This window comes from Oculina patagonica, chromosome 1 (assembly GCF_052425735.1).
Source record: "Oculina patagonica isolate OP01 chromosome 1, crgOcupat, whole genome shotgun sequence".
In the NCBI taxonomy this organism is placed as follows: Eukaryota; Metazoa; Cnidaria; class Anthozoa; order Scleractinia; family Oculinidae; genus Oculina; species Oculina patagonica.
The window spans coordinates 10,316,497-10,335,966 of NC_135758.1; the positions used below are offsets into that span (position 1 = coordinate 10,316,497).

The window sequence follows — 19,470 nt, forward strand, 5'->3', positions numbered from 1 at the left end:
AAGTTTAACTCTGAAACTGATTGCGATATGGGTTTTTGAAATATTGTTGGGCTGAACAGTTTTCAATCTCCGTCGCTTTGGCCATCCGTACCTTCTTTTGTATTTGCTGTGTTATTGGAATGTTCCTTCACTGTTTTACGAGGTTATTTTAATATTTCACCGAATCTGATGGTCATGTCCCATGCTAAATTCCGCTCAAATCCGCGACACAGTCCCTTTAATATGCAAGTTGCAAAAAAGACTTGAGACAACGTGACATCGCCTCTTTTATAGCGTGACAGACCCTCTATCTCTTTAACCTGTGACAGTTCTGGCATGACCGACTGACCACCGTCAGGAGCGAGCAACTTCCATACTTCGTCTGTGAAACGGCGTTTTCACAAGTAAAGTTATTTTTAAATATGATTTTCCCGCTAATTGGTTTCGGATAGCCATTCACAACCGATTTCGTAAAGAGACTGTTAATACGTAACTACAGTAACTCGTTCATATTAGAAGTTGACATGACACACGCGAGGAATCTTCTTTGGAGTGCTCTGGTAGCATTTAGAGCGATAGTTTCAGTATTTTTCGCAAAGCAGTAGCTGACTTCATTGGAAACAATAATTTTCGCGGGGTAGGCTTGGCTAAAATTAACTATACTTGTGAAAACGCCGTTGCTCAAATATAAGGAAGTTGCACGCTCCGGGTAATGGACTCCTGAAGCTGTTGTGAAATAGAAACTATAAAATCGTGACAATACAAAGTGTTCATTAATAACTTTAAATAATAGCTTAAGCTTAATTAGGTTGAACATGTTTTTTTAACCAAGAGATTAACAGTTTTGAATAAGAAAGAAATAAAACGGTAATATACCTTGGCTTCACTCTATTGCATTTGCGATTCACCTATTCAAGTACTTCCAGGAGGGTAAGCGCTACTTGCGGAACTAATCTGTCTGGAATCTTCCGGGTGGGTAACCAACGCGAGCTCTGATTGGCCGCATTGTTGCCTTTGGAAATCAGTGGCCTGTCATACTTCATGCTACGACCTTCATAAAGAATCCCAGACACCTTAGCGCCGAAAGTGGTACTCAGTCTCTCCAGTTTCAGGAGTGACGAATAAACGTGAACATATGGACCAGCTATGAAGTGAAGGTTAAAGGAGAAGTTCACTCCAGAATGGCCATTTATTTTCTTTACGCCAAAAAAAAGTTTACACAAAGATATGTTATTCTCCAAAATGTCAGCCTCCAACGTTCGCTATAACCCTACGAAATCTTTCCCAAAACTCGACAACTGAACGCCGCATTCTTGGAGCTGGTAATGTATGCGTGACGTCAAAGAGCTCAGCCTGAAGTTTGGCGGGAGTATTTTAATAGTTGAAACTCCTTGTTTTTTGTATTTCTTGGAGCTCTGTTTGAGCAAAATGGAGATGCACAAACAGGCATTTTGACATACAAAAGCCACTACGAAGAAACAAGTGGAGTGAACTTCTCCTTTTACCTAGGCCCGGTTCACACTAGCGACATAACGACAAGGTCACGCAAATGCGAAAAACACCTCACGTTGTTTTTATGTCACCAGTGTGAACAACATAACATAACGACATAGTTGGACATAATGACATAAACATAACGGCATAAGGAAAGAACTGAACTTTTCTTTATGCCGTTATGTCGCTAGGTGTGAACCAGGCCTAACCTTCCTGAGTGTTTGGATTCGTCACGCAATCTCACATCGTGTGGGAGGAATTCGTGACGAGCCGAAAGGGCATCTACATATATAGAAGACATGGAAGGCTAGCCAAAGGGTTTTCTTCAAAGATTCGGAAGCTCTGAACCGAATTATTGGGATAAGTACGCATACTATTTAGACTAAAGATTTAACTTGGTCTACGTTGCAATTGAGGCTATACTAATGTGGGTAAACAGCACAAAATTTAGCTTCTGTGGTTTTCTAGCACCTCCTTCCTTATTGCAAGCTTGATCCTGTTGTTTATTCATAGGTCTCTCGATTTATCAGTGGAGGACCCATGGACACATACCACCTCCTGCCCTCTCACCTCCCCCATTCCTTCTTTTCGTCTGGGAAATTTAAAATCGGTGTTGCGAAGCCTTAACTTTTTATATCACAAATCCTCCCAGTAGACATGAAATAATATCTGGGAAGACCTAGATTTTACACTTTTCCGGGGTGATCCCCCCCCCCCCCCCCCGTGGCCCCTTTGGGTGTCTCGCAAGCTGTCGGTCTTCTGTATGTGAAATTCCTAGATCTGACCCTGTTCAACTACGATATCAGAAGTACATAATCTGACGACATACGATCTTGATGCAGCACTTAGTTCTCAAAGCTAGAAATAATTGTGTGGCATAAAGAAAGTTAATCATATCATTCAAGCTGAAGTCAGTAGATGTTTGCACCTTTTTCTTTACATGCAACTGTCATTTTTCAACCTGCATAACACTTATATTTTTTGGGAATGTCACACAGGATTTATATTTTTCAGAACGAACATGGTTGTGGTATAATTTACTAGTAAACAGGCTCAATAAGTGAATTTAAAAGTCAGTCAACTTTTATCTGAAAACTTCCTTTGGCAAATGAATTATCCTGGGAATTACATAAAAGAATTACCCTCTCGTGATAAATCAAAGGGCTTCACGAGCTAGCTCTTGAAACATAATATAAATTGGCACAAAAAAGACAGCGTGAGAAAAAACTAATTGGGGAGACTTGATCAACACTACATCAACGCGTATACATTTTGTAATGTTTTGCAGTCTTATGCCAATAGACCTTTAAGCCTGGTTTTCACTAGCGACGCAAGCACAAGCTCAAGCACAAGTGCAAGGATAACAACTCTTATTTCACCGTGAAAACAGCTTCGACTCAAGCAAAAGCACAAGCGCAACAAGTACAAGGATCAAAATTTGTCCTTTTTGCGTGATCGCGCTTGTGCTTGCGCTTATGCTTGCGTCGCTAGTGAAAACCAGGCTCTAAGCTACGTATGTAAATTTCCCATTTCATATCATGTGATACCCTCTAGAGAGCTGTTCTTTTGTCCATCTAAAAAATTATTAATTCATTTCCACGTGAATTTGTTTGAAGTTGAAAGAAGTTATTCTCAAGGATAATACTGTGATCACGTTGCCCGAAATGGGACAACAAACAAACGAAGCTAAAAAGGTCTGTTGTTATCAAACTCGTTCACAACTAAATGCAGATCGATTATTTTTTCATGGGTGTAGGCCCGCTTGTTTGCAAAAAATTGGACGGATGATTTCTATCCAAGTATATTCTTCAAACGGGTACTATTTTAACAATAGAGCGTTTCTGTCCGAGAAGCGAAGCTTCGAGGGCAAATATGCTAGTTTTAAGAACATCAAATTTCCAACGGGCAACTATCAGATTGATAGTTCCGAGACAGAAACACTCTATTGTCTTTATTGTCAACCACTAAATTTCCTTCCGCGCGCACATACAAAAACAAGCATCGTGAATTATTTTTACTTTTGAGGATAAAAAACTCAATTGAAAGCTGAAATTTAACAAACGAAACAAAACCAGACGAGAAACCCACTAAATGCAGTGAATTTGGTTGGGTTTTTTTGTCTGCAGGCAGCTTGTTTACAAAAAACAGTCACGGGCGGGCACTATCGATCCGGGCATTTTTCACGGGAGGGCACTATTTAAACAATAGAGTATTTCTGTCGAGGAACTATCGGCTGATAGTTGCCCCGCGGAAATTTGATGTTCTTAAAACAAATATTAGCCCGAGAAGCGAAGCTTCGAGGGCTAATATGCTAGTTTTAAGAACATCAAATTTCCAAGGGGCAACTATCAGACCGATAGTTCCGAGACAGAAACACTATTGTCTTTATTGTTCACCACTAAATTTTCTTCCGCGCGCGCATACAAAAACAAGCATCGTAAATTATTTTTACTTTTGAGGATAAAAAACTCAATTGAAAGCCGAAATTTTATTTAACAAACGAAACAAAACCAGACGAGAAACCCACTAAATGCAGTGAATTTGGTTGGGTTTTTTTGTCTGCAGGCGTCCTGTTTACCAAAAACAGTCACGGGCGGGCACTATCGATCCGGGCATTTTTTCACGGGAGGGCACTATGGGCTGATAGTGCCCTCCGGCGGACGGGCACTATCGCGTCACGTGTTCAATTTAAACCAATCAGAATCGGAGAAAATTTAGTGGTGAACTATAAGGGCTGATAGTGTCTCTTTGCGGATGAACACTATCTCCAATTAGAATCGGAGGAAACTTAGTGACAAAGTTTTTTCGCAAGTGGTACCCAGGAGAAGTCGTGCTGCTGTTGCAGTTGTTGCTTTTGTTGTTCTTGTTGTTTTAATATTGATAGTCAGAAAATAGTGTGATTCTAGTTATTTAAACTTTGTCTTAACTCTATTGTTGAGATTGCTTGTTTAGGCCATTTCTCGTGGCATGGGTCCCTACATCTTTCAACATGACTCACTAAATATTGAGAGAATGTGAAACCCTTTTGACTGGGCCTTTACATCTGTCTGGGCCATATAGACAGAGCCCTTAGAACGTTAATGTAAATCTTCAGAAACCTTTGAATGTTTTTCAGTTCAGTGCAACAAAACGAGCGACATGACGATAGGCTTTTTATGTCTTTTACTCTCGGTTTTATCACAGAGATATGCATGTATTACTGAAATGTAACATAACCGAAACAATAATTGTGATGCCTGATCTAAATATTCGTACATCTACTTTACTATAAATATCCTCGTAAAAAAAGACAAACAAGCAACAAAACTCTGAAATATATCATAACGTGAACCGCAAAAAAATGTCATGAAATTCGCGTAGGAGAGAAATAAATCAGTTCCTTGGTTTGTTTATCAAATTCCATTTTTCTTGTTTCCTTTTTTTTTGTCATGATTGACATTATTTGCATGTATTGGAACAGTATTGGAGAGCGTGTTTGTACATCGTGTAATAACGAAATTGCAAAAATATGTCCAATTAATTTGTCCATGCATTCGCCGGCCTGTCTATGTCTATGTCTATGAATAAAATTGAGAGCAGCATCAATTTTATTAACATATTGTCAGACCAAATTTATTCAGCATAAGTTGTTTTAACGTTCAGATTATTGTTATAACATCCGAAAATTTCGTTCTGCGAACGGTTTGTCCTCTCCACTCAAGAGCTATTGATAACCCGCAGTTTATTCTTCCATTCCATAAGGTAAGTTGAGTTAAAAACTTAGTAGCAAATGATCCGAAATTTTTAATATCGGATCCATTTTTTTCCTCATGTGAGGTAGCGACGGGGGGTAGCAGTATTGCGAAAAGTAAATTGGAAGTGATGTTTCGAATTTTAACAATGAAACAAAATTTGTCTCTACTTGCAGCGTTCAATCGAGTCGAGTCGAATAGTTGGGAAATCTTCTCAATAGCGGTAAAATCCCCTCAACTTTCTTAATTTCTCCGAAGTCCATGTCAAACATGTAAAGAAAATTTTCACAGACAATGTGGGTTATCCATGAAGAGATGAGTTAAATAATGTAACACCATTGCTCGACTGCTGAAGAAAAGAAGCTTCCTGTTATCATGTTTTAGTAGAAAAAGACGCTTTTTAGAAAAAAAAAAAGGAAATTTCAATTTGTCGATCAGAACAAGACTTTTCCTTTAACATGGACAGCAGTCATCATATTGCTTAAATTTAGATCTTGTCAAGCTATCAATTGCAAATTTATGTTTTTCGTTGCAATGTGAATTTTTGAGTCTAATGCTTGCGTGCGCTTTGCGCATGCGCATTAGACTCTTTGTTATATGAAAAAAGCTGTTAGCAATCCCAAGGGAATGGTTCGGGATCGATAATCGTTCGCTGTAATGTAGAAAACAATGATCAGCTGCAAGAACGGACTCCGTACGGACACGCACGATTAGTTTCAATTAAAAACAGCCAATCAGCGACACGTGTTCCCACGCATAATTAAAAGTTCTTTCTCAAGTCACGATTATTCAACACTTGAACAGGACGAAATAATTTTCCAGTTGAGACATTTGTAAGCTTTTTGTGAAAATAAATCTTCGTTTTCAGTTCAGTTAAGCACTTGTGTTTTCGTCTTGCTTTTAAAATCGTACATCACGTTACTCGCGAAGCGCTCGTCTCGTAACGTATCAAACTAAAAAAAACTTTTTTCACACGTATTTCGGTCTTTTTTTGTCCGCGAGAAAAAAAACAGCTGCGAACAAGTGGCGCTGTTTTATAACAGTTTTAATATTCAAAGAAATATCAATTTTATTTCAAGGTATTAGCATATTTCATATCATATTTATTCAACACACCCAACTGGCACGAAAGTTTTACTGGCCTGAGGTACTTGTCACGTAACTGGTTTGAGGTTTCCATGATTTAAGGTATATACAACACTTTAATTACAGTAAAATTTGGCGGCTTAAGCTGAAAACTTGATAAACCAAACCTATAAGGCTGGAATAAGACTCAGACTAGCGAACATATGTTCATAAACCAAAATTAACGTACAGGACAGAAAAGCGTCTGTAACGCAAATTCAGCAGCTGCACATTTCTGTCAAAAATTAATCCCTCAACGAGTAAGGTTTTGGCGTCGAATCCTTCGGTGTGTTGTTCAGACTTTTGTAGTTTCCTTTGTTCTTTTATTCTGGTCCGCATTTTTTATATCCCTTGGTCTTCTTTGTGAGCGGCGATCACCAAAGGTAGCGTTTTAAATTGGAAAAAAAATGAACGAAATGTGTTTTTTGTTCGGAGCGTTTCACTCGAATCATGTCTAATGGTTAGAAAATTTATCTGAAGACACACGAAATTCGCGAACACGAATTTAAAAAAAAAAAACCGATGAGAATGTTTAGTTAAAGGGACTATGTCACTGAGTTGAAGATTGTTTTAGCTTTTCCCCGGTTACTAACACTTTCGATTCTCTCCTGTTGGAAAAACTATTGTTTTGTTGTTATCAGTCCATAAACGAAATTGTACGTAACGCTACTCGCGAAGTGCTCGTCTCGTAGCATATCAAACTAAGGGACGGACCATTATTTTTTTTGGAGGGGAGGGGGGTATGAAAAATATTGAAAAAAAAAAATGTTTGCAGGGCCTAGAAAGACAAAATAAATTGTTTGCAAACACGATATGTATAAAAAAAATATAGTTTGAATTTCGAAAGAAAATGTTTGCAGAGGTGCATAAACTTAAAAAAAAGTTTGCAGAGGAAAAGTTTTCAAACCCCCCGTCCGAAAAAAATAATAGTCCATCTCTAAAAATAAACATATACAGTTGAATTCTGACGTTTTTCGGTCTGTTTTGTCCGCGAAAAGAAAAAGACAGCTGCAAAGAAGTGGCGCTGTTTAAAAGCGATTTTAATATTCAAGGAAATATCAATTTAATTTGACGGTATTAGCATTTTTCATATCATATTTATTCAACGCACGGAACAGTTTATTTCGCTTTACAAACACTTTTTTTTCCTTTATTAAACTGAGTTGGAAAGAAATTTTAAGTTATTCCCTTTAAGGTAAATTAAAAAAAAAAAGAAGAGGAGCTATTTGCCGTGAAAAACATGGCACCAATTTTCCGTTTGTTTTGAAAGTTTAATTCTTTATAATTTGAAGAAAAACGAAATGACAAAGCATTTTATCTGAATAACGTCGTCTTAAAATACGCCACAGGGCCGGCTTCTAGCACAACTGTCTCCAGCCGTGTCTCAAATTTTATTTTATATTGCTTTATGGGTGAGAATAAATGTTTTGCCTTATTATTTCTCAAACTCATTTATAATTCATCAAGTTAAAACAAAGAAAATGATAACCATGAAGGTGGTTTGGATACCCGGTCTTAATTAGCATACACTTTTACGACTTTATTTCTCTGTCTATTCTGTAGTTTTTGTTTCGATTGAGAAGATATATCAAACACAAGAGACAGTGTTTCATCGGCTATACAAACACCTCAAACCTCGTCAAAAATACTACGCTGCGCGTCGTATTTTCGACTCTCTTCTCGGTGTTTTGGATATCCCGATGAAACACTGTCTCTTGTGTTTGATATATTACGTAATTAATGTTTTTACTGTGTTTCACGATAATTTTCTTTTACATTTGAAAGACATTTATCTTACTAAGTTTGTCCTCGAAGGCTCTGAAGTTAGGAGTTTTAATAAGTTGCCTATCTAAGGATTTAATGAGTTGCCTATCTAAGGATTTAATGGCGCCGAAACCAATTGTGGAATTGTACTCATTTTAGGCTTCCTGCCAATAAAATGTTACGGCAATTATATTCACAGGAGTAACAATTGTGTTTGTGGTCTTTCCCATTAGAATTATTAAATGGAGATTCAAAGACCTTCATGCATATTTTTTTTGCAGTTTGAATTTTGAATTTTAAAGAGAAACCTTGATAACAATGTAGGTCGGTTTCACTTCTTTTAACGTTCTTTTCGATTATTTCGGAGACGAAAGCCGTTCATTTTCGATTTTTTTTATATTTACGTTGAACCTTTTTTGGAGACTAATTACATAGGTTTTTTTTTGTTATACATAGTTTTATGTTGAAACGTAGTCAGACAGGGGGGGAAAGAAACGAGGTCTGGGACCGAGTAGCGATGCTCTCACAACTTGCAAAGCGATCAATTCACGATGAAGTCAGCGGTTTTTGGACGATAATGCAACAGGCAATCTTTTCCCGCGAAATGGAAGCTGCTATGCCGTGGAATCACTTATTATAAAGGGGTTCAATTCTCTTAACTAAAAATCTAAAAGCAGCGTGTTTATCCGAAAATTTCGTCATCGTCGTGTAGTTTTAAGAACGCAGAATTTTGTGATGCCGTGCTACTTTTCAGTGCTAAAATGCAAATGTTTGTACCACGATTTTCAACTGGCTCACATGGGGATTGTAAATGAAGTAAAACAAAGAAAGACCAAGTCAACAAACAACTTCGAAACAATAGAGCAAGAACAATAGCTCCGACCAGCGCGGGAATATTCGATCGCCACGTTTACATTACCATTCCCGTGATGGTTTTATTTAATAACAAACACCATATATTGACACCAAGAACCTTTCCGGAGAAATTTTCGCTGCTTTAAAGACAAAACTTAGAAAGTCTTTTTCATTACTACATATATAAAAAAATCGAACTCTCTCACTGGTCCCATGTTGTTATTGTTTTGGCAAGTTCACAAAGAAAGGAGCTGCTCATGCACCTTAGAGACATCCGCTGACTACCGCCCCGATGATTGCTTTGCAAGTTGTGAGAGCATCGCTCAGATTTCATATAAGAGAATCTATGGGAAGTTGCTTCCCCCCCCCCCCCCCTGGTAGTCAGATAATTTGCGTGCATTTTAATTGCGAATTTACCATACTATTAAATAGAAAAGCTGTCTCAAAAACACTAGAAGTTGGGAATATTAATTAATATGACCTCTGTCTCATTGATGGTCAAGTAAACGTAAAAAATCTTATTTCAGTCAACAAAGCTCAAATAATAAGACTGAAAATAGTTGCAACATTTTAGGTGTTGGGCAAAATTGTTAACCCTCGGACATACAAGCAAATTCATACCCCACCGTCTATTTTATTTTCCTTTTTAGCTGCTTAAGCGTAGGTAGCATCATATTCTTGTGAGCATTTAAGAATTTTGGTTCGACTTTTCGATGGTACAGATATCCGGTAAGTTATTGTAAAGTAGGAAAATGGCCTGACATGTGCAATTCAATGAAGTCGAGTAAAACGGCCAATAGTTTTGGAGGTAAGCTTTTGATGATGTTAATTGAAAGAGCTCATAAAGGCTACTTTCTAATTTTAGAACACCTAATTACAATAACGTTGTCATATCAAATAGAAAATGAAAACAATAAAAACCCAAAATGAATTAATTAGCTTAATCACACATTAATCGTGTATTTACACACATTAATTGATGTGTATTTTGAAGTGTTTTGATGCCGTTTTTCGTGCAAATTTGTAACATTAATGGTTGTAAAGCCTAATTAATTCCTATTCACCTTTTTTTCCTTTTTCTTTTGTTCTATGAACAAAAGAAACTAGGTGTATGCATTAGTTGAGTTCTGAAAGTACGTTGGTATAAACTCATCACGACTTACAAAATGGCAAGTTATTTATTATTTTGTTCTGTCGTTCTCATTAATTGTTTCAGCCTTATCTATAGTTTATTCCCCTTTTTCGCCCTTCTTCTTTGCAGATGTTGAGCGCCGTTCTTATAATATTGTCATTAACAGCAATGTTCAAAACAGAAGAGTATGGCGTTTACTTTCAAGTCGAAGAAAACTCTTTCTTCTTAGATGAATATGACATTTGGAATGGAAGGGTCGGCTCATTGCTGACTTGTTCTCAATTGTGTGCGAGGCAAGCTGTTTGTAGCAGTGCAAATTTTGTTTCAAAAGATGGAAGGTGCTCGCTTCACAGAGAAACAAGAAAGATGCATCTGGACAGGCTTTTGAAACAGCAAGGTTCTTTCTACGTGGAAAAGGTGTGTGATACGTTCGGGATCACAGTTATATCTTTTTGTGATTGCGAAAACTACCACCGTTTGCATTGATATGCGACTTTAGAAATCAAAACATCTGCGGAAATGTTTCCACGATTTCCGTCAATCAAAGTTAATGTATCGAAATGTATCTGTCGGCATAACATTTATTGATCGCCGGTTAAACTTTATGATCGCTCGTGCGCAAGGTTATTTCAAACTTTGATTGACGGAAATCTTGGAAAAGTTTCCGCGGTCAATCAGTAAGTCAGGCAGTCGGTCGGTCGGTCGGTCAGTCAGTCAGTCAGTCAGACAGTCAGTCAGTCAGTCAGTCAGTCAGTCAATCAGTCGGTCATTCCGTCCGTCCGTCCGTCCGTTAGTCAGTCAGTCAATCAGCCAGTCATTCCGTCCGTCTGTCCGTCAGTCCGTCCGTCCGTCAATCAGTCAGTCAGTCAGTCAGTCAATCAATCAGTCAGTCATTCCGTCCGTCCGTCCGTCCGTCCGTCCGTCCGTCCGTCCGTCCTTCCGTCCGTCCGTCCGTCCGTCCGTTAGTCAGTCAGTCAGTCAGTCAGTCAGTCAGTCATTTCGTCTGTCCGTCCGTCCGTCCGTCCGTCAGTCAGTCAGTCAGTCATTCCGTCCATCCGTCCGTCCGTCCGTCCGTCCTTCCGTCAGTCAGTCCGTCGGTTAGTCGGTGGTTATTAACGTGTTGTTTCTTTTCAGGTTGTACTAACAGGAACTGTCATATCATGGGGTAAGCTCAACCTGTATGATCAAATACAAACTAAACCAGAGTTGTTGAAGTAATTCCAAACAAATTTCTTTGCCTTAATGAAGCTGCCTTCTACACTGATTAACTCGTAGAAATGATGAGTGTACAGTGAAAGTTGTTCAAGCGGATGACCACGGGTTTTTTCAGAATAGTGAGCAGCTTATTTGAGTGCGGCGATGTCAATTTCAATTTAAGAGACAATCACAGGCCAGAAAAGTGAGACGGCAATACTCAATCGCGAAATACATTGACGTCTCTTTCGTAAACAAAACTATAAGAGGATCGCGAAGCTAATTTTATATGGCTAGAAAGCAGATAATTAATCAAAAATTAATGGTGTATTAGGCCACAATATGCGCCTTTCATCCGCGCGCTTAATACAGTAAAAACTGGCGAGTAAGAACCTAACATTTAAGAACCTGTTACGCAAAAATTTGCAAATAAGACCCTTTTTTTATAAGAACCTATTTAGCCTTAAATTTGGAAACAGGTTCTTATTTTCTAAAATTGACAAAATGTTTACTTTTGGGAAAATAAGTTTGGACAAGGCATTACTGTACGTGTATATATTGTTATGCTCTGAATGATAAGTGCTTCATTTTTATACTATTTTTGTATACAAGTAATAGGTTCAATGCCTTAAAAAGTTTTATTAGCAACAATGTAAATTTTTCTTTAGGAAATTAGAACCAATTAAGAACTTTTAAAAATAGCCTAAAATTGTGTTAATTACCCTTTATGTAAGAACCTGTTTAGGCTAACCTGGAAAAGTTAGGTTCTTATTCCAGGTTTTTTTATGTAGCAGAAAGATATTGATAGAAATATCATGCCATTACGAATCTATGTCAACAATACATTTGTATTGATTCCAAAACAATCTAGATTGCAAGAAAGCCCTCGGTATGGAAAACGGTGCAATATCGAACGCTCATATTAGTGCCTCTTCAGAATATAATTACTATTTTGCCGCCATCCACGGCAGACTGCAATCATTTCGAGGTTGGGCAGCTTACAAAAGTGATATCAGCCAATGGTTACAGATTGATCTTGGAAATCTGAATACGATTGTGGCAGGTGTAGCCACGCAAGGACGTTCTGACCACAATTCCTGGGTAATTAAGTACAAGCTACAGTACAGTAACGATGGGGCTAACTTTCAGTACTACAAGGAACAAGGACAAATTGCAGATAAGGTAAGGCCCACTGAAAAATGTTTCTCAATTGGCCCTTAGCAGCTAGGCCAACACGTGACTTACTTTTTATAAAATTATGGGATATAACTTAAAACAGAATGCCAGAAATGAAAAGAGTATGCTGAAATGGGCAAAATGGCCAAGTTTGAGGCCCCTGGTATTAAATTAGTCCCAACCGGAGGTAAAAACCGGCACCTCTCTTTAAGTTTCCGTCTTGGAATGGTGTCTGGCATATAGAGAGTTGAGGTAACGGGACACCAGTAATTCTGCGAAAATAAAACTGGACCTATGCACAGTGAGTACTCGTTTGTTCTGGGTCTGTTTTAGTCGTTTACTTAGAATAAGCAAAACTCACAAATGGAAACAAAAAGTGTAACACTGTAAGTAGAAAACTACGGCATCTTTGGTGCCCATGCACTTAAGCAGAGAAGATATCCGTTATAGCGGATCGATTTTGGAGAAAAAGTGACCGTTTACGGTTTCAAAGTGTTCCCGTTGTCTGTCGTAGAGAGGTGTCCGTCTTTTAGGGAGTTAGTGACAGAAAACGGCAGGGACCATCACCACGTGTCCGTCTTTAGGGCGAGTGAAACTACGCCTGGGGTAAGTAGTCTTGTTCCGTCAACATGACTGAAAAGCAAGACTAAATTTTTGAAATGACTTCTACATCTACATTTATTAAGTTGATAAAATCTTGTAAGACATCACATCAACTATATACATAAATGCCAAAATAAATACAAAATATGTACATATGCATAAATTAGATAAATTAAAGTGATATGTCAGAATAGCAAGATAATTAAATAATAATTCTCAATTACAATTAACTTTACTTATTTCACATGCTTCCCTTCATGGCCAATCCCTAAGTACTAAGACAAGGATGCGGTTGAAGCAAGAATCGTCGACGTCAAAGTCAATGTATTTGTAAAACAGCAAAGGCCATCCAAGCAAGGCTTGCAACATAGCAAATGCTTAAGAGGCTGTATCTGTAATAGTGGTCTGCCCGATCTGGCTTGTTAAATAGATTTCGCTCTTTTCTAGTGTGTTGCAAGACTTTCATGTACTTATACTAAAAACACAATTCACTTGACCGGATCATTAATTTTTTTCGAGTTTTTAAGGATTTTCGGTTCACCCGAACGAGCACTTGTAACGACCACTGTCAAGGCTTAAATTTACCACAACTTTGAAAATTAATTAAAAAAGAACTAACAACTTCTGTACCAAACAAACACTACAGCCTGTTAAATTATGTCTTTTTAATTTATCACACCAACTTTCACGAACATTGAGCTCGAATCAAGCTAGCAGCAAAATATTAATGACACCCCTACCACACACCTTGATGAAACACTTGAAAACGGCTCAGATTCAAACTTTATTTTTGAAAAAGTGAGGCGGTCTACTTCAATCAAACCAACGCAACCGAAAAGTAGATGTAATAGAAAATGTTCCTATTGAAAAAAACCTTTTGGTATCGTCTTAATGAAATATTTACAGCTGTGTAAACTTGCCCAATTTCGAAGATCTTCATGTTTGCAGCCATTTTGAGGGACTCGTCAGGACGAGGAGTTTCATCAACTGGCCTCGCAGACATACCTCACACCTTCAGAAATAAACAAAGATTAGATATAAATGCAGTGCAGTTCAACTGAAAGAGAATAAATCGTGTTTAAAAATGGAAGCTCGACTTACATTTTGACTGTTACGGACGTCTACGGACGTACGGTTGTTACTATTGGAATTTCGCTCGATGATTCCACTAGAAATAACAATATTTGACATACAAACTTCGACTTAATGTAACCTATGAATCAGCTCAAGGCAGTAACTTTGTGCTTTTCCTTCCTTACTGGCGTACAGCAAAGATTTTCCATCGCAAAACGTTGAACGTCGAAGAAACAGCTGAAGAAACGGCCTGTCAGTCACTACTTCATGTATGAGGCACTATACGGTACACATACGGTACACAACGGTACTCCATACATGAAGTATATAACCGACCAATCGATAAACATGTCAGTTTGGTCTTCTTTACCTGATGCTTGCTGTTTTGTCGTGAAAACAACTTCGCTGTACGCCGGTAAAGAAGGGAAAGCACGAGGTTACTACCTTTAACTGATTCAAACGCTACATTCAGTCAAAGTCTGCGTGTCAAATATTGTTATTTGTTGTGGAATCATCAAGCGAAATTCGAACAAGAATGACCTTACGCCCGTAGAAATCGTTAAAATGTAAGTCGAGCTTCCATTTTTAAACACGATTTATTCTCTTTCAGTTGAACTGCAATGCATTTATATCTAATCTTTGTTTATTTCTGTGGTGTTAGGTATCTCTGCGAGGCAAGTTGATGAAACTCCTCGTCCTGACGAGTCCCTCAAAATGGCTGCAAACATGAAGATCTTCGAAATTGGGCAAGTTTACACAGCTGTAAATATTTCATTAAGACGATACCAAAAGGTTTTTTTCAATAGGAACATTTTCTATTACATCTACTTTTCGGTTGCGTTGGTTTGATTGAAGTAGACCGCCTCACTTTTTCAAAAATAAAGTTTGAATCTGAGCCGTTTTCAAGTGTTTCATCAAGGTGTGTGGTAGGGGTGTCATTAATATTTTGCTGCTAGCTTGATTCGAGCTCAATGTTCGTGAAAGTTGGTGTGATAAATTAAAAAGACATAATTTAACAGGCTGTAGTGTTTGTTTGGTACAGAAGTTGTTAGTTCTTTTTTTAATTAATTTTCAAAGTTGTGGTAAATTTAAGCCTTGACAGTGGTCGTTACAAGTGCTCGTTCGGGTGAACCGAAAATCCTTAAAAACTCGAAAAAAATTAATGATCCGGTCAAGTGAATTGTGTTTTTAGTATAAGTACATGAAAGTCTTGCAACACACTAGAAAAGAGCGAAATCTATTTAACAAGCCAGAGCGGGCAGACCACTATTACAGATACAGCCTCTTAACATCGTTCTTATTGCTAATGCAGGAATTTGCTGGAAATACAGACTCAAACACTGTTGTTTATCATGACCTAAATCTGCCAATCAGAGCACGATATATCCGATTTCGACCAGTGGCTTGGTATGACCACATGACAATGAGAGCGGAGCTTTACGGTTGTCAAGGTAATACAGATTTCCTATCATTACTGTTTCGTTTTAAAAATATTATTTCAATGGGAACTGTTTGTCTGTATTGTCTCTCTCCACCCAGCAATATGGGTAATGGCCATAACAGAATGCGTTTTTAAGAATCCAATCATCAAAGTGCTACTATGATGAAATTTGCATCTTTCCTTTCGTAGCCGTTTTAAAATATTAACAAGTACTCTTTATGACAAGAAAAATGCCGTTTACTGTTTTCCAATATCTCTTTTCTTTCCAGAGATATTCAAGTGTTTAGAATATGCAAATTAGCAAAGTGTTGACGTCATAGACGCAACCAAATTTTGATCAAATATGAAGAAAGTGATATCTCAGCCAATTTGTATCAAAAGTCTCTGTTTTTTTGCAGTAACACTCTGCTAGTTGTGTTTTACGATATGAACAATTTGGGTACCATGGCAACACACTAGGTTGCAGATCCCCCTGATGCTGAAGGTTTTTCGGGCCAATTCTGGCATTCTTTTTTTTTTTGTTATTTGCCAAAAATGCTTTACAAGCGTGATCTAGCAAGCATATGAATGAATTAGGCGGACGTCTTGCCCGGGTTTCATTTTTCCGAACTGAAAAATTTTAAAATATTAAAATCAAATTGGATGGGACTGGAAAAGAATGAGTTGCCATGGTAACATCATTTAATTAGAACTGTACGTGTGTCACCTATAGAACTATTAGTCTGCCAAGTTTCATTGGTCTCTGGAAAAAAAGACCGAGATAACTCAATTTTTGTACCTGACATAAAATTGGGTTAAGTAGATGACGTCATCAGTCCCCTAATTTGCATATTTTACGATACGATTTTTTTAAGCTTAAATATCTCCGGTGTTAAAAGATATTTGAAAACTGAAAACTGCTTTTTGAATCTTTCGTTAAATATTCTATGAAACTCCTAAAATTGCAAGGGGTGAAAATATGATCATCGTAGCACTTTAAAAGGTCTTATGGACTGTTCACAGCCTCTCTATTATTCAACGTAAAAAAACGCGCGAGAGAGAAAACAGCGAGCATTTTGCACTGGCGTCCTGTTCTCTCGCACTCCTTTCCTCAGGTTTAACAATCGAAGAAAAATACGAAAGAGTAGAGAGACGTGAAGAATGTTTAAAGGTCTCAGTTATGCTCACATTGGGACCATTTATGCAAAAGTATTTATTTGTTTATTTTTTATTTATTTATACAATTTGTCCATGCAGGCGAATACACGATTAAAAATAAAGTCCTCTACAACGCGTATCACCATAACCAAACCCATATACTGTAGGATAAGGATTGCAGGATCTCTTGAAAAATAAGTAACATGAAGATTCCTAGACCGTTAACACCTCTAATATGTTTTTCTTTTCAACAGCTGCCTGAAAGAAAAGCGGTTTTGAAAGGAGAAGAAAGACACAGTATTTCTTTTAAATATTTCTGTGATTGTCCGCAGCTTTTTACATGCTTAGCAAACCTTTAATTAAAAGTGACTAAGTAAACTACAAAAAGCCCAAGCCCAAGCCCAAGCCCAAGCCCATTAAAGAAGTCATTTCTCCTAGTATTAGGTCCATGCGTTATCCCACACTTCAGATATTCATCGGAATGTTTGCACAAATTTACAGAGCCCAGTATGGAGCCACTTTATTGGTGTACTTCGGTGGTACACCAATATGGAAACCAAAAATATCGTAAACATCTGGAATTGACACTGGCTATCTAGGCCACTGATTATTTGTACTGGACAAACAAACAGTCGCATGAAAAGTTTTCCTCAGTGCTTTTTTAACTTCTCAAATGGCTAGAAATCACAAGATAAATATATATTTTTTGACAAACATGATCGTAACCTTTCTCACGCACCGCCGGAACTCTGATTCAAAACGCGCTGGTTTCCAAAGAAAGGCTGCTATTGAGCTGAAAAGTTGCAAACAGATATAATTTCAGTACTTCTTATGCCTGATGTGGAAAAAAACCTTTATGATCTCTTTAGATTTGGATTTTAGTACTTGATGACGTCACGTGAAAACGATCTAGAGTTCACTTGGTTAGCAGTTACATGTTTAGTAATAGCTGTCAATCTCGTGCACTCTAAAACATAAAGAAATGTCCATATCTATTAAGGTCATTCCCCTGAAATAGAACTGAACATAGATTTTTAACCAAACTTCGCCTACTGGTTTATTACTTTAAGGGAACTTAAATTTTGAAATAAAAAAGGGGGGGGGGGGGGGGTCACCAGATTCGTTTAGGAGCGGGAAGACCTTGTATATTCCATATATATTCCATATATAAAATTCCTCTGCTAGTACAAGCAGAGTACACGTTTTTAGCGATAATTTATTTTTCAAACACAAGAATTGATCTGTTTTCATTTTACGGAAAGAATTTGATCTCTACACCCAAAATATAAGGAAAAATTGATAGGTCACCAGAATCGTTTACGAGAAAGCGACAATTTACTTCTCTCGCGGACTAAGCCGCATAGAAAAAGGCCGCCATTTTGTTTATGTGCGCGCGCTAATTTACGCGTAAAATTCTGCGCAGTAAGGATGCGCAATGCAATACAGGGCAATGACCTTAATTACTGTTAGCATTTAGTTTACAAACCTTCAGGAAGGCGAACAGTATCTTTTATTGGCATGAACAATGGACGATATAAGTAGTATTAACATTTTTGAGCTATTATAGGGCGACTAATGGCTTGTTCACTTGATATGAAATCGTAAATGTGTCTGTAACTGAGTTGACGTTTTTGTTTCAAGTTCTCATAAACACTAAGTTTAACCTTTTGCTCAAGCCAGTTTTAGGCAAATGCTAAAGCTTATTGGCAATCTATTGTATCTAGCTGTTATGGTTTAATTTCATCCTTGGTAAAATCTGGTATTTTCTTTTGTTTTCTATTCATGTTTTTTTTATCATTTATTTTTTTACCCCCCTAAGTACAAAATCACCCCCCCCTGACTGGGGTCCATAGCTAAAATTGTTCAGCAACTTAAATGCTATCACCATGCCAAATTTGGTGCTTTTACCCAAAGTGCACAATTTTTACACCAAATGGCCGGACTATTATTACCATACACCAGAACAAAACAAATACCAAATTTTACCAAGGATAAAAATTAATTGAACCACAGAACATATCCATTATGTCCATTCCTGACAGCATTTTTAGTCGCATTTATCGTCTAATGGTTAGTTGCTTTCATCAGTAAGATCAAGATGTACAATAAATGCTGCTGTTGTAACCATACTGGTGTGAATTTTCTGAGTCGTCTGTGAAAAGGTAGACTGCAAGCGATGGGTGTTAAACTCAAGAATAAAAAAAGAAAGTTGTGTAGTAGGCGCGAAGGTCCATAGACGTAGGACGCAAGGCGAAAGCGGGGAGACGCACGCGAGAAAAATGCGCGCGAGAGCACAGACAGCCCAAGTTTACAATTGAACTTTAAAGCGCGTCATTTAGCCGGCATGCGTTTCCATTTATAGACTTTGCATGTGAATTACGAAGTTCGAACGAAGCAAAGTCACTTCTTTCTTAATGGAAACTGTACCAAACAGTGATCGAATCAAAAGCTGGCCTGCCTGTAGATAGCCTCAGTTTCCATCCGTGGGGGTTTCGGTGCGCCCCAGAGGATCGCGGGCGCACTCAATCTCCCACGGCAGGAAACTGAGGCTACCATCACGTTGATTGATCCTAATTTTCACCCAAAGTCCTAACGAATCAAATAAGCAAGAGCTTAATGAACCACTAAAAAAGGTTGAGTTTTAGCCGTTTTTTGGAAATACCATCACGCAGATAAAGGCTTATTTACACTTCAGATCCAGCAAAACCGGCCGGTTGACACGTAAAATGAAACAGTTTAGATCTTGTTGGAAATCCGCCATCACG

The 19,470-nt window shown here is 37.9% G+C and overlaps 1 protein-coding gene and 2 long non-coding RNA genes across 3 annotated transcripts; 2 read left to right on the forward strand and 1 right to left on the reverse strand.

Moving 5' to 3' along the window:
* The first annotated feature begins 5,044 nt into the window (after positions 1-5,044).
* LOC144655478 (lactadherin-like) lies at positions 5,045-17,899 on the forward strand. Its single transcript, XM_078515736.1, has 6 exons — positions 5,045-5,214; positions 10,049-10,497; positions 11,215-11,245; positions 12,146-12,456; positions 15,440-15,578; positions 16,960-17,899. Exons 2-6 carry the CDS (start codon positions 10,210-10,212, stop codon positions 16,965-16,967), a joined length of 777 nt encoding a protein of 258 aa, XP_078371862.1. The 5' UTR covers positions 5,045-5,214; positions 10,049-10,209; the 3' UTR covers positions 16,968-17,899.
* Positions 13,699-14,380, reverse strand: LOC144655487 (uncharacterized). The gene is made up of 2 exons (XR_013571127.1): positions 14,155-14,380; positions 13,699-14,065 (listed from the first exon to the last, which is right to left on the reverse strand). It is a non-coding gene; the product is annotated as an uncharacterized LOC144655487 (long non-coding RNA).
* LOC144655495 (uncharacterized) lies at positions 14,555-15,148 on the forward strand. Its single transcript, XR_013571132.1, has 2 exons — positions 14,555-14,693; positions 14,789-15,148. It is a non-coding gene; the product is annotated as an uncharacterized LOC144655495 (long non-coding RNA).
* Positions 17,900-19,470: the final 1,571 nt, after the last annotated feature.